Source organism: Pongo pygmaeus, chromosome 12 (genome assembly GCF_028885625.2).
Source record: "Pongo pygmaeus isolate AG05252 chromosome 12, NHGRI_mPonPyg2-v2.0_pri, whole genome shotgun sequence".
In the NCBI taxonomy this organism is placed as follows: domain Eukaryota; kingdom Metazoa; phylum Chordata; class Mammalia; order Primates; family Hominidae; genus Pongo; species Pongo pygmaeus.
The window spans coordinates 32,444,200-32,459,471 of NC_072385.2; the positions used below are offsets into that span (position 1 = coordinate 32,444,200).

The 15,272-nt window shown below is 46.8% G+C and overlaps 1 protein-coding gene across 15 annotated transcripts in view; it reads right to left on the bottom strand.

Annotated features, from left to right (window-relative positions):
* Positions 1-261: 261 nt before the first annotated feature.
* The window catches only part of RFX8 (regulatory factor X8), a 76,818-nt gene continuing 61,807 nt past the window's right edge, over positions 262-15,272 (bottom strand). For 14 of the 15 annotated variants that reach the window (XM_063649274.1, XM_054474382.2, XM_063649277.1 and 11 more), the window contains 4 exons: positions 13,243-13,337; positions 8,915-9,029; positions 5,369-5,685; positions 262-627 (listed from right to left, as the gene is read on the bottom strand). In XM_063649274.1, coding sequence (XP_063505344.1) covers positions 451-627; positions 5,369-5,685; positions 8,915-9,029; positions 13,243-13,337 — 704 coding nt within the window. In that variant the 3' untranslated portion in view covers positions 262-450. The remainder of the gene's footprint in view (positions 628-5,368; positions 5,686-8,914; positions 9,030-13,242; positions 13,338-15,272) is intronic. The other variant, XM_063649278.1, reaches the window with a different exon arrangement.

Here is a 15,272-nt window from a genome sequence, read left to right on the forward strand (position 1 = left end):
ATATTGATTTTTTTTCTGTTCCTCACTGCCTGAGGGGATCTATCTACAAATTCTATTTTGATTGAGGCACCACCAAGGGGAGGAAAAATATCACCACTGGCATTTTACTGCTTGTACCAGTTGGTATTCTTTGAACTTTTTCTTTCTCTGGAGCCTTAACTATTTCTTTACTCCCGAAAAGCATTCTCAAATTTCCTTTCTGCCATGTCTCAAAATAGAAATACTCGGACAGCCCCAAAAGAAAAGCAACAGAGGCAAAAATTATTCTCCAAATCAGTTTATATATTTTATCAAAACCACCTCCTTGAAATACATACAAACATAAAATAGACAATGCTACATCTATTATATACATAACATCGTCTTTCATCAATAGAAAAACTTTAGTATTTAATATTTTTAAGAATGCAAGTCTATCAGTTTTCTTATTCTCTATTCAAATAAATAATCTCACACATTAGCATTGCTTTCTCTGAAATAAATATCTTCAGAGCTTTGGGGTACATCTGATATCTGAATCACAAATTGTTGTCCGTCTTTTAGGGTTACGAGGGCTTCTTGTCCCATAGGAAGGCTGAGTTTAACTGCGCTTTCGGTGGTTTCATCTTCCAACAGCACGTGGATGAGCTGCGAGAGGGAAATGTTTAAAGGGAAAAGATAAAAAGAGACAGTTATACTATTCCTTGTTGCAGGAACTACCATTTGAGTTCTTCTACCAAGCCCAAGGTCCCACCCTGGGATGTAAAGGAGAAGTTCATGCATTTATTATTTTTTTTTTTTTTGAGATGGAGTTTCACTCTTGTTGCCCAAGCTGGAGTGCAATGGCACCATCTCAGCTCACTGCAACCTCCGCCTCCCAGGTTCAAATGATTCTCCTGCCTCAGCCTCCCAAGTGGCTGAGATTACAGGCATGTACCACCATGCCCAGCTAATTTTGTATTTTTAGTAGAGACAGGGTTTCACTATGTTGGCCAGGCTGGTTTCGAACTCCTGACCTCAGGTGATCCACCTGCCTCAGCCTCCCAAAGTGCTGGGATTACAGGCATAAGCCACCGCACCCAGCTCATGCATTTATTCTTACTAAGAGAACTCCTGATTTCTCAGGAAAACACTCAGGGTCCAGTGAGGACTCAGTGGGAGGCTTTGCAAGGCAGGGATGGTGCAGGGGCAGGGAGCTGATGGGCTCTCTTTAGGGAAAGGAAGAGGGCTTTGCAGTTTGTGAGAAATGTCCTCATGAGAGCAAACCAACATTCTTCCTTAACAGACACTGGAGAAAGCAGATGAGTCGTGAAAGTTGGGAGGGAGCCTATGAAAGGCACCCACGGTCTCCATGTGGCTGCAGACCCCCCCATCAATTTGGGGGTCTCAAGACAGGTACTAATCCCCGCATTCTCAACAAGTCTCTGGAGCTGACATAGTCGGTTCAAATTCCCACACAGGCTCTCCTTCCCCCATCCATCAGCAATCTGGTATTGGTGACTCAATTGGGAAGTAACAGATTCGAGAGATGGGGAGGTTCTAAGTTAGCTGAAGCTCTCCTCAGACACTTCACCTGACGAGCAAGTAAGTCTTCCTATCTGAGAATGGTGAATGTACCATCCCTCCCTTAGCTCCAGGAAACTTGGCCATGACTACTTTAAAACCAATAGAAATGTATTCACTTGGTCTGATTTCATGAATAAACCTCCTATAAGCTAGTATACTTTGACAGAGATGTGTGCACCATTAACTTCAAATGCAAGGTTCATGAAAGTATGTCTCACTCCTCCTCTAAATTCAACAAAAACCATCACCACCAATGAAAAGGCGTTTTTCTTCTTTTTCAAAAAATTGTTTTCACCTTTATCTTAGAGGTGAAGAGACACTTAAAAAATGTTGTTTTGCTCTGCTGTAATCCTGGAGTACATGACCTAAATTCGTTATTTGATATCAGTATAGTTTTTCACTTTATTCTTAAACATGCCTTGGCATCTGACTATTTTGAACGCCGCTAGAATGTAGAAGAGGGACAGATGGGTATGGCAATCCAGAATGCTGACTTTAGTTGTTACCGGAGGTGCAGGCCAGTGCTAAATTGTTCAGGGAATGAGGCTGCCACAGCTGTGCAGCTGAACAGGGTGTTAAATGGTGGCAGATGAATGCAGATGGGACACGCAGGGTGTGCTTTTTTGTTGATGATGAGTGCAAGTGCTGAATAATGGATGCAATGAAAATCAGATGAGCGTAACTTTTTGGTGTGATTGTTTAAGTCATTATAGCTAATTCAGCAGGCAGGAATGAACAGAAGCAGGTTTAATTAATCTCTAATGTGTATGACCTTGGATTACCTGACATTTGTCTGCTTGTATTGCTTTATTATGTAGTTCAATTAAGTGTTTAATATCTTCTCTATTGTTTCCACCCATTAAATATAGGTCAAACCTCATTGCAAGGACCTTCAGAGGAGCTAAGGGATTGGGCCAAGAGTGTTAAGAGAAAGTGCTCAGCTTAGGAGGCAGTGGTGGAGCAATAATAATGATGACCAGTGGTTACTGGGTACTTACTATATTCTAGGAAATAGCCTAAGCATTTTACAACAATTAACTCATTTAAACCTCATAATGGCCCTATAGAATTAGACATGAGTATCCCCATAAGTTAAGCAATTTGTCCAACGTTCTAGCTAACAAGGGGAAGAAGTAGAATTTGAACCCAGAAATGTACGTGCTAGGATTGCCCATATCAGACTTGAAGGTATTTTTAGTAATTAGTCCCAAGTGACCAATTATGGAATTAAAGCAGATGGCAGAAAACACTTTGGGGGAGAGAGAGAATGCTGAGAAGGACAGTCTTGGAAGGATCTGTGGAGGTGTAAATTCCTGTTCTTCCACTGATTAGTGAGGTGACCTTGGGAAAATTACCCAACCCCTTCAAGATCCTCAGTTATGCCAGCTGTAAAATAGGGTTGATGATAACACCTATTTCACTGAGATGAAAAGATGCATTTAAACGTTCAGCTACAGAAGACTGTCAGCGTCTGCTCTTCACGCCTTCTAACTGTGCCTGAAGAGGTAAAAGCTTACTCCTGGTTACCTTGCTGACTAATATATACACATTTACTGTATAAATGTGTATATCATTTGACTAACATTCTCCGCTTGGCTGAACTTTATTCTGGCTCCTGAACCTTCTCCTTTACCCACTTTCTTGTAAAATCCAGTTTAGCAAGAACCCTGCTGAGTCACTTTAGCAAGAATGCCCCATCTCCATATATGATCAGTTTCCTCATCCTCTGCCAGCCTCCAGGTGATGTCTGGTCACCCCAGCTGGCTGGACTTCTACAAGAATCCTCTTAGGTGGGTTTAGCCAGAATCCCCCTTACCTCTGACATTTCTTCTTAGTAAGTTCCCATCCACTGACCCCCCAGCCGGCTCCTAGGCTATAAATTCCGCTCCCGCCACCCTGTCCCTGCTGTACTCAGAGTTAAGCCCAATCTCCCTCCCGGGCTGCAAAAGCCCTGTGGAGATGGTACTGAATGAAGCCTTCCTTACAGATAAAGCCTCCCTTACGGTGCTTTAACAAGTGTCACTGCAAGATGTTTTTGTTTTTCCTTTAACAAGTTGTCATGCTACGCGCTGACCTCTTGCTCCAGCTGGTGAGCGCAAAGAATTTGCTTTCACTTGGAGCTGAACACTGCAGCCCAGCATGAATGCTGGCCCTGCTAGGGCTCCTCAGAATGCTCCAGAGTACACTCAGGTGCTTTCCACTGGTGGCCCTTGGAGGGCTCTGCCACAGGTACAGCAGCAGGGAGAGCCATTCTCCTAGGCATAGCCTAGCCAAGCCATTGCCTCTTCAGAACTAACTGGGCCTTCTTTCTGCCAACTGTCTAGAAACACCTGCTTCCTGAAAGCGCCTTAGCTGCTGCCAGCTAAGGAGGCCCAGCTCTCATTAGCACCCCCAAGTTGGGGTCAGTGTTTCACTGCTGCATGCTTCATCAACCATGTCTGCTCTTTTCACATGTACACTCGTGGAGGAGGTGAGTTTCTCATTTACAGACACACATTGGAATCTACCTCACAGAGAGCACTGAATGCAGCTGGATATGTGACTTACTATCTCAAAGTGAGAAACAAAGACCAAATACAGATAGAGAACTGGTAAACCTGAGAGATGCATTGAGATGCATTTCCCTGGCTCCTGTTTTTTTTTTTTTTTTTTTTTTTTTTGGTCTAGGGAGGTGTCTTGTCCAAGCATTGCTCAATAACAGGTGTGCAGGATCTCTGCAATCGGAGAACTCGGAATGAGAGTTTGCTCAAGAAGGAAAGGGCCCTGGAAGCTTCCTATTATTCTGCGGACTCTAAGGCATGAAGAGTTTTAGGCTGTGACTCATTGCCACGGCCAAGACCACTATTAACCTGCTTCGGGGTGAATGATTGCACCTACTTCAATTTCCTACTAAGCACAACTCATCTGTGTGAGAGGGGGAACTTGTGGGCACAAAAAGAAGATGAATAGCAGCTAAACATCAAACGTGTGCAGAGAAATTAGCCCTAAGACAATTGCTGTCAGTTTTTTTTTAACCAGCCCACTCCCCACTCCTCAATGGAGGCATTTCAGTTGTTCCTCCATCAGTCCAGCTCTGCTTCATGGTACTGACGCCCATGTCCGACCTCTACAACCTGTGTCCTGCACTCCTCAGGGCATAAAACAACCTCCTGTCTAGGGTTGTAGGTGAAGAATGGACTTGAGATCAGGCAGGCTGGGGCTCCAATCTCTGTTCCACTATTTCCTCGCATTTCCTTGCTGTGTGACTTTGTGCAAGTCACTCAGCTTCTGTGAGCCTCAGTTTCCTCATCCATCAAATGACAATGACAAGAACAAATATTCTACAGGATGGCATGGCTTCGAGATAACATACATAAGGGCTATATAGTAGGTGCTAGGTAAATAGTAACTCTAATTTTTGTATCTTTCAACAGGTATCCCAATGTAATCTTTTCAAAATCCTCTGTTCAGACTATTTGACGTTTCCTGTCTTTGAACACTAGGGGAATTTTCAGTGCATGCCACTCAGATGTCAGTGGTGTGCTATTGCTGAGTTAGTCTCACCAGGCCAGGCACACTCTGGGAAGGCAATAAATACCCAGGCCATCAGATGGCCCACACTTCTAATCATGCCAGGCATCTATCAATGTCCCACAAACCTGAGCTGACCAGTAATCAACAGACAGTGAATTAAACTCATCCCCAGCAAAATCGCCTAGGGTAAAGATGATTGTAGAATCCTCTATCATTGTTTGGACAAAGTGATCTTGAGGGTTTTCCTAATCACCTATGGCTCTTATTCCCCTTGAAACAGCTGTGTGGAAGGGGGTCCTGGTGTCCCTACCTTATCGCCCGTGGCACTGTCCACCAAGAAGCCCAGGATCCTGAGGACCATGTTGCTCACACCCACGGGATATCGGCCGTGGCCCATGTGTGTCAGCATCACCCCCAGTGGCTCCACGCTGGGGCTGGCACACGCCTGCGACAGTGAGGAATTCAGAGGGTGGGAAAGTGCCTGATCTGGCTGGCTGAGAGTCGGGTCATCTGGTAGCATTTCCTTGACATTCCCCATGTCCTCCTCCTCCTCTTCCTCCTCTAGGCATGACTGAAGTATATGAATCACATATTCCAAAAGCAGCAAGTGAAACAGATGCCAGGAGCCTACATTTAGATAATAACCAAAAATGAATACATTTGATCGACAGACAATAAACAAATCACTGTGAAACTAACAACTTTTCTGGGGCTAACACCTGTGTAAGTGAGCCTCGTTCCAATAGCTTACCCAGAAGAGGCCTGGGTGGGCCTCTTACATAGCATCCATCAGTAGAAAACCCCTGGCAGGGCAGCTTTTGGACAGAAAGGACCAAGAGCTAAACAGCCTAAGCCATGAAAAGGAACTTAAAATCCATCTGGTGTGAGATGGGAGGAAAGCAAACCCTACAGGGAACTGGGTGTTGCTCCCAGAGCTGGAGAGGGTACCCCTCAACCTCACTGTGCCCCATGTATGATCCACAGGAATGTCCAGAAGGGGTGGGAGGAAATGGGGGCAGCGTGCAGAGGGAGCCCTGCTGCTGTTTCGTGGTGTTTGAAACGTAGCGCGTTACCCCTCTTGCAGACCCTGTGGCTGCAGCTTTTTGTGTGGGAAGTGGGTAAGGAGGCCAGCTGGCTTTCCACCTGTGACAGGTGTCTTCTCAGGTGCGCCTGCAAGTGCTGTCATCAGAGAGGCAAGAGGGTATGTGACTTAGCTGAATGTTCCAAATCCCAAGGACTTTGTGCTCCCAGAAAGGAAAACAATCATTAATGTTTGCTTGAGAAACAGAGGGGGAAATCTGGCCTATTGCAATCGTTAAAAGATAAGTATTAAATAAAGGTAAAACCATGACTCTTATACAGATATAAAATGGACACATCAGGCACAGTGGCTCACACCTGTAATCCCAGCACTTTTGGAGGCCGAGGCGGGCAGATCACAAGGCCAGGAGATCGAGACCATCCCGGCTAACAAGGCGAAACCTCGTCTCCACTAAAAAATACAAAAAATTAGCCGGGCAGGGTGGCATGTGCCTGTAGTCCCAGCTACTCGGGAGACTGAGGCAGGAGAATCACTCAAACCCAGGAGGCAGAGGTTGCAGTGAGCCGAGATCGCACCATTGCATTCCAGCCTGGGTGACAGAGCCTGGGTGACAGAGCGAGACTCCATCTCAAGAAGAAAAAAGAGAAAAGGACATATCAAAGGTTTTATTTAACTCACTAATTAAATGATGTATTACATCTTATCGCTACATCAGTAAGATGTTGTCACTGGTTCAAAAGAGAATTCAAAGTACTAACTATATACTATAGACAGAAAAGAATGCTGACAGTAACAAATAGATGCAAAAGGGATCTGTCCTCAAGGCAGCATCAATCACAACCACCTGACACAACTAGTTTGTATTTCTGTGGATGAGGGTCATCTGCATTGTCGGTTTGCTGCAACATACAGAGCTGTAAAAATAACTCAAAGACAATGGAATGTAGAGATAACCCAGAAGGCTGTGCCAACCTTTTGTCCATTTCAAAGCCTTTTGTCCATTTCAAGTAATCTTTTCATCCATTTCAAAAGCCCTTCACAGTTTTTTCCCTGAGTAGTGCTCTATTCCTCCACGGATCTGGGTGAGAGATCACTGTCCCTGTGGAAGGCATGACCTTGCCTGAAGTGAGCCTGACAACATCGTCTGGCTTATTTAACCTTGGAAAATCATAGTCCAAGTCTTGAAACCATTGTTCAAACTGGTGTGAATACATTGATTTCATGTGGAGGTACAGAGAAGGTAGACTGGGAAAAGTAACAACTACAGACTAGATTTCTTTTCCTTTTTTGACACAGAGTCTGGCTCTGCTACCCAGGCTGGAGTGCAGTGGCCCAATCTCAGCTGATTGCAACCTCTGCCTTGCTGGTTCAAGCAATCCTCCCACCTCAGCCTCCCAAGTAGCTGGGACTACTGGGCCACCACACCTGGCTAATTTTTGTATTTGTATTTTTTTTTTTTTGTAGTGACAGGGATTGACCATATTGCCCAGGCTGGTCTTAAACTCCCAGGCTCAAGAGATCTGTGTGCCTCAGTCTCCCAAAGTGCTTGGATTACAGGTGTGAGCCACCATACCCGGCTCAGGGCTAGATTTCTTCCCATGATGCATGTCTCTCTGCTGTCTCTCTGCTCTGGAAGAGCAGGAGCATAAAGCAGAGTCAGTCTGGACTTCAGTGAAGGGAAAAGTCCCACTATAAGTGAGTGTCACCTATATGGCAGCTGATAGCAGCAGCCCTCAGGAGCTCCAGGGTGTCTGCAAAGCTGGTCTAACAGGGCTTGCTTTCTCTTCCTTCTTGCTGTGAGAGCATCTGGCAGCTCTCTGTGCAGGGATCACTTGCCATAACTACTGTGCAAACTCATAGGAGTGGAGACTTTATCTTTTCACTGCTGTATGCCCAGTGCCCAGGAAGGTGCCTGGGAAGCATGAAATACCTTTTGAAGGAACGATCCAGTCCATGAAGCTGGTGGGCTGAGTGGTGAACTTCCCTTCCTATAATCCTTTTTGTTTTTTTTTTTCTTTTTGAGGTGGAGTTTCGCTCTTGTCACCCAGGCTGGAGTGCAACGGTGCGATCTCAGCTCACCGCAACTTCTGCCTCCCAGGTTCAAGTGATTCTCCTGCCTCAAGCTCCCGAGTTGCTGGGATTACAAGCGTCCACCACCACGCCCGGCTAATTTTTGTATTTTTAGTAGAGACAGGGTTTCACCATGTTGATCAGGCTGGTCTCGAACTCCTGACCTCAGGTGATCCACCTGCCCCAACCTCCCAAAGTGCTGGGATTACAAGGTGTGAGCCATAGCACCCAACCCCTACAACCCTTTTTATAAGGCAATTGCATCAAAGATGTGACCTTCCCCAACAGAGGAAGACCAGGGATTTGACCAGGAAGTTTGCAAAATGAACATTACTTCACTCTCTCTACCATCTGCAGACAATGGCAACTTAATCATTATTCCTGAGAGTTAAGTATGAGTGCTTCAAAGAATCCATTTTGTGCTCCATCTCAGTTGTCTCTCTCGGTGCTTTTCTCTAAATGTCACAAAGCTCATAATTCAAGAACAAGGAGAGGCTTCCTGTGTGTCTAACGATGATGAAACAGGAAGGAAAAGCATGGTCCATCTGTTTGACAGACTATCACACTGACACGAAAAATAAAAATTACTATCGTGTTGTATGGTTTGCTGCATCTATGTTATATTTTACATAAAAAGGTTAAAAGAAGATGGCTGGATTCTACATAGCAATACGGAAAATACTTATGCCATAATGAGATTTTTAAAAGGTAGAATACAAAATATTTTCTTATTTTCTGACTTACCAAAACTATCTCCGTGGCAGAGGGTCATGGCTTTGCTCACAGCAGTGAGAAGAAGATTCCATCTCAGCTGGAAGCTGGCGGCCAATTTGATAAACTCTTCTTTGCTTCTGCTTGGCTGTTAAGTGTTTGTGAGAAAAATGCTGTAGTTTGTGATAAAATCAAGAAGCGGAGTATGTTTCAAATGCACACATTTGTCATGCACACGCATTTTTAAAGAGCCAGAGAAGACGAAGATGAAATAACGGGCCAATGTCTGGTCTTTCTCTGTCTTCCATGGAGATGGTTCCAGGGCAGAGCCCTTTAAAGTTGGTGGAGAGAAGGAGGGAGGTAGGAAATTGGCTTACTTTTTCTCTTAAAATAAAAAAAAAGCAATTTTTTTTTTTGAGACATGGTCTTCCTGTTCCCCAGACTGGAATGCAGTGGCACGATCTTGGCCCACTGCAGACTCGAACTCCTGGCTTAAGGGATCCTCCCACCTCAGCCTCCTCAGTAGCTGGGACTACAGGCATGCACCACTGTGCATGACTAATTTAATTTTTGGGGGGAGGGTGGGTAGAGATAAGGGTCTCACTGTGTTGCTCAAGCTGGCCTTAACTTCTAGGCTCAAGTGATCCTCCTGCCTCGGCCTCCCAGAGGCACTGGGATTAGAGGCATAAGCCACCATGCCCAGCACCACACAGTTTTTCAAAAGAGGTCACTTATGATGTGTGACACAGAAACACCGTAGGGACAGCCTCATTGAAGTCCACTTGGGAATGGCCATCAAGAGGGGCAGGGGCTGTTTTATTCCTGCACTTCTGCATGTCAAATCTGATTGTGGAAAAGTGGCACAGAATCCCATAATAACGAAAAGCAGTGGTGCCTATTTGGAAAAGCTGGTCGTCATGCTTGCTGTGTAAGCAAGCTCCAAACTGGAAAGTCCCAGCTCCTGCACCCAGTGGAACCAAGGTCATCTGACAGCCTCACTGGCACTAAACTGTATACCAATAAGATGCTGCTGCATGCAGACTAAGAGATTCCCTCTACCCAGACAGAGAGCAGCCTTGGACCACACTTGAAGCCATCTGTAAGCCATGAGTCATGGATTTCAAATGCATCTGTTGATATGCATGCTCCAAGCCTCTTCTCATCCTCAGTCACATGCCTGTGGACCCACCACAGCTCCACCACATGTCTTTGAGGAAGAAATAGAGAGCCTGGCTATAAACAAAGAATGCCCTTTCTTGTCATGGCTTCTTTTCCCTTCTGCCCCAGCGAAACCCTTGGCACACCAGAAGGTGGCCCTGAGCTTCAGGGGACGTGAGGTCCTTTCAGTAGCATCCTCCTCCTCAGTGCTCCTCACCATCTGAGATGGACTCTTGGGAGGAGCCCTTCCCATCGGTGTTCAGCAGAGGGTTTTATGTTGAAGGGACAATGAGAGTACAAAAGCACAGGGATCATACTGGGCACGGTGGCTCACGCCTATAATCCCAGCACTTTGAGAGGCAGAGGCAGGTGGATCATTTGAGGTCAGGAGTTCGAGACCAGCCTGGCCAATATGGCAGAACCCCGTCTCTACTAAAAATACAAAAATTAGCCGGGCGGGGTGGCACCTGTAATCCCAGCTACTCCGGAGGCTGAGGCAGGAGAATCGCTTGAACCTGGGAGGCGGAGGTTGCAGTGAGCTGAGATTGCGCCGATGCTCTCCAGCCTGGGTGACAGAGCAAGACTCCATCTCAATTAAAAAAAAAAACAACCCACAGGGATACTTCCTAAAAGCATCGGGGGATGCAGCTCTGAGTGACCAGGGCTCTCTCTGCACAAATGTTTGAAAGTCAGCATAAACACCATTGAGCGTTCTTCCCGTCACGTCCACAGTGTGGCACTTTATGTCCCCCAACATAGAAGCTCCTCCAGGGCCCGAACTGCCCTCTGCTCACTGACTGCCAGATGCTAACTGAAGCCATGGGGCATCTCTGACAAGCCCAAGGGTGTGCATCTTAATAGTCTGAGCATTTGATTGACAATAATCTGGTTTTGTAAAGATCAGCCAAGCTATTTTACAAAAACAAGACCTTCAAAGGCACACAGTTACAAAAACACCATTTTTCTAATGTGCCTCCTTTGTGAAGGCTTAAGGCACAATGATGGAGACTTGGGAAACACACAGCCCTCTGGTTTACAATGTAGGACGGCAGCGTTGGCAGTGATGATCTCAGTGGGTTCATCTGATTAATGCTGGAGGCTGAGTTCTAGTTTCCACTTAAGGAACAGACAATGGACAGCTCCTGTCTGTGAGGATGTATAATATAAGCCTTTGGCTAGCGAATGAATAAATGTCTCAGTAGCCATCCAGCTCTGGACATGGTCACTGCTGTTAAAAATAAGCTTTGCCTAAGATCAACAGGAGGAATAAAAACCATACAGAATCTGGGATAATTATTTTCAAGAAGCATATGAGACCAAGCACCTGCCAAGGGTTGGAACTGGCTTTCCAGCTCCTTCCTGAGGATTTTTCTGGTTCATACCTAGGAGGTCGAAAATCCCAAAGTCCCCTGCAGTCTTCTTGGTCTCAGTGATTATTTCTCCTCTGTCTTCTCAACTGAGAGTTCAGGGATACAGACAAGGCCAGGCAGGTGGCACAAGGGAGTGGCCGCAACATGGCCAGAAGCTTAAAGAGAAAGCTCAGAGCCACGCTCCCAGCCCCAGGCCCTCGGAGTCTTTGTTCTCTCCACCAGTGTGGACTGCTCCTTCCTTCCTAGGTAAACTCACTCCTGCTCTTGAATGCCCGATCCCCCTCTCTCAGCTTATTTTAATCCTACACATGCTTCATATCCCAGTTTTAAGTCCCACCTTCTCTTCGAAGCCTTTCCCAACCACTTCAGCCTTGGCAAGCACAAAGTCTCAAGAGGTGGGGCCCGGGCTGCCTCATTTCCCCCTAGGTGTTTTTGTTTGTTTGTTTGTTTGTTTTTTGAGACAGAGTCTTGCTCTGCCCCCCAGGCTGGAGTGCAGTGGTGTGATCTCAGCTCACTGCAACCTCCAGTTCCCAGGTTCAAGTGATTCTCGTGCCTCAGCCTCCCGAGTAGCTGGGATTACAGGCGCATGACACCACGCCCAGCTAATTTTTTTGTATTTTTTTAGCAGAGACGGGGTTTCACTGTGTTAGCCAGAATGGTCTCCATCTCCTGACCTTGTGATCTGCCTGCCTCAGCCACCCAAAGTGCTGGGATTACAGGTTTGAGCCACCATGCCCGGCCAGACGGAGTCTTTTGTTGCCCAGGCTGGAGTGCAGTGGCTCTCAGCTCACTGCAAACTCCGCCTCCCAGGTTCAAGCGATTCTCCTGCCTCAGCCTCCTGAGCAGCTGGGATTACAGGTGTGTGCCACCATGCCCAGCTAATTTTTGTATTTTTAGGAGAGAGAGGGTTTCACTGTGTTGGCCAGGCTGGTCTTGAACTCCTGACCTCACGTGATCTTCCCGCCTTGGCCTCCCAAAGTGCTGGGATTACAGATGTGAGCCACCGTGCCCGGCCTCCCTGTAGGTTTTAACCCGCAGCCCCTAGCTCTCCCCACCTGCCCTGGGCCCATGGAGTGAAGGACCGTGACCTCTCTCAAGGCATTCTCAGCTCTCCACTGCCCCCATGGAGGATGATGAAAATCAAGCCCAGGACCCCACTGAAGCAACTCCCAAGAGTCACGATGGTCGGAAGGATCAAACCTAACCATATCCACAACGAAACCATCTTTGGGCTTTTGAAATCAAGCCAGACATTTTACTGGAACATGTCTGCAAAACATGGGCTGTTCTCCCCCTGAAACAGACAAAACCCCTCCTCCTTTTCCACACTCCCTTTGCTGCAATACACACCTGCACACACAGTCACCCACACCAACTTACACACATGCTCACACACACTGCACACACATGCTCACCTGTACACACACTCCTCCATGCATGCTCAAACACCCACACACATACTGCACACGCTCATGCACACCCACTCACCTGTACACCATGCTCACCACACCCACATACACACATGCTCACACACACCCTGACACACATGCTCACCACAGGCTCACCCCTCCACACACACTCCCACACACCCAAACATATGCACACACTCACACACACACACACACACTTGTGTGATGTGCTCCCCCAGACCCCCATTCTCCACCTGCTACAGAGTTCGAGGCCATCCCCTGCCCTCACACCCAGGCCAGCTTTGACACATTTCCGACCAGAGCCTAAGAAGCCTCTTTCCCATCCCTTAGGCAATGGGCACTCATTTATCTAGAATGGTCAACACACTTTGTTTTTTTTTTTTTTTAAGTCACAGCTTCCTACCTGGAACACAAATGCTTGCAGATGTGAAGACAGACAGCTGAGGAATACCCTGAGATCTGTTGATGTTCCCAGCAAAGAAATTAAGTTTCTTAAACCTGCAAAGACACAAAATAAACAAACTAAAGACTGCATGCAGCAGAGCAGAATTTCTCTTAGGTATTTGTGTACTGGGTAACCTGGGAACATCACTGAACAATAGCTCGAAGGGACTCCCCAGGGCCTCACGCTCATTGTGAACACAGAGGATGTCCTGAGGCTGGCTTTGTCACCTCTGCGGTCATCTATTCAGAATTACATGGACATAGCTGTTGTGAGCCACCTCTGCCACTTGTTGAAACAGAAATATTTTGAAACCATAACTACACCTTGCAATTATCCAGACCTTGTCTTCAGATGAGCTCATTGCACGATACAGACATGACCTCACCTACCCTTGCCATCTTCATAAAAGGGCTGGTTTATTAGTGTCATTGAAGTGATGGCAGACATACATCAAAGCTGCTGAGAGAGGGTGAGCGCCTTGCCTGCGGTTATGCACTCAGTTAGGTGGAGCCTGGTGTGACGTCAGGTTCTGGATCCCCCACCTGCACAGGTAGCACTGACAGGGAAAGAACAGCCTTTGGCCTTCCCAGCTTTTTGAGTGCTTCTGCATACCAAGCAGAGTTTGGAAAATTGAGTCGGTTGCAGTGGCCCCCCTGAGGCTTGGTGGAGGTACGCTTGGACTTGGAAGTGGAAGCATTTGCCTGCAGGTATCAGCAGTGGCTGACAGTCTGCTATCTCCCTGCAGAACTCTGCATCTTCCTGTTGGGACTCACGAAGATGCCAGTAGGAGCACAGGAGCCCTGGCCAGACCAGTGGGCAGTCTGGAACGCACCTGGGAGTGGGGGGTCTCATGCCTTCCTGGGACTCCCTGTGATCCAGCTGGGGGTAAGAGGGGGTTTTGGTTAGCCAGCACGTTGGGAAGGGGACCTTTTGGGTTCCTACTAATCAGAACTGCAGAATTACTAATCAGAATTAGGAATCCTACTAATAGCTCTGAAGCCTGCCGGATTAAGTGTTAACCTTTTAGTTGCTGGACTGGTGAGAAAAAAAAAAGTGCCCTGTGGGAGGATCTGGAATTGGGGTCAGCCAGGGGACACTATCAAGGAACAGGACAGTGGAGGGGAGCAAAGGTCATTTACCAACAACTAGGGATATATTTTAGTATTTTAATAACTGGCACAACCCTACCAAGGCCAGCCCTACTGCAAGGTGAAAGAAAGAGGATGGGCTAATTTACAGGTGGTGCTTTTGTGTACTCCTGAATTCTGTACCCATCAAGTCACAAAACACTGAAGTGCTCCTGTGGGCCAGTGCAATGCTGGGTGGCCCAGGGTGACTAAGACACAGCTGACAGCCTGAAGGGGTTCATGGGAACTGAGAGGGCAGCTGTGGACACAGCTGAGAGTACTAGCAAGGAGTTATGCCCATAGAGGGAGAGGCCATTCGACTTACCTGGGGCATCGCAGCAGTGAGTGTTTGGAAAGGGCACACACAGGAGAGCCTGGCACCCTCCCTGTAGCCATCATAGGAGGGCCTAGAGATGCCCATAATTCATAATCGGTAACCATCCTGCAGCTCCCTGCCTCCCAGGTCATCTCTGAGTCTGGAGAGCTCCTTCTGCCATTACGTTCGCTCCCCAAGGACGCAACAACACACACCAGCCAGCAATGCAAGCTCTTTATGGAAGGGGGATTTTTTTCTTGAAAAACAATGACAAGGATCAATAGCAAATGGCAAGAATATCCACCTGCTTCCTGTCACTTGTTTGGAAGGTAATGAAATATGGTAAAAGCACCATTGTTAAACTTCACATTGCAAGTAACAAGAGTGACGGGAGAATGTGTCAACGCAGACATCTAGCTCAAGGCAATTTACCATGATTGAAGAGACACAGGAGTCTGTGTGTGTACAACACAGATGCAGAAACTAAACTTTTCCCCCACAGGAGATATTCTGGAGATAAATACTGTCAAGCAGCAAGCACACTC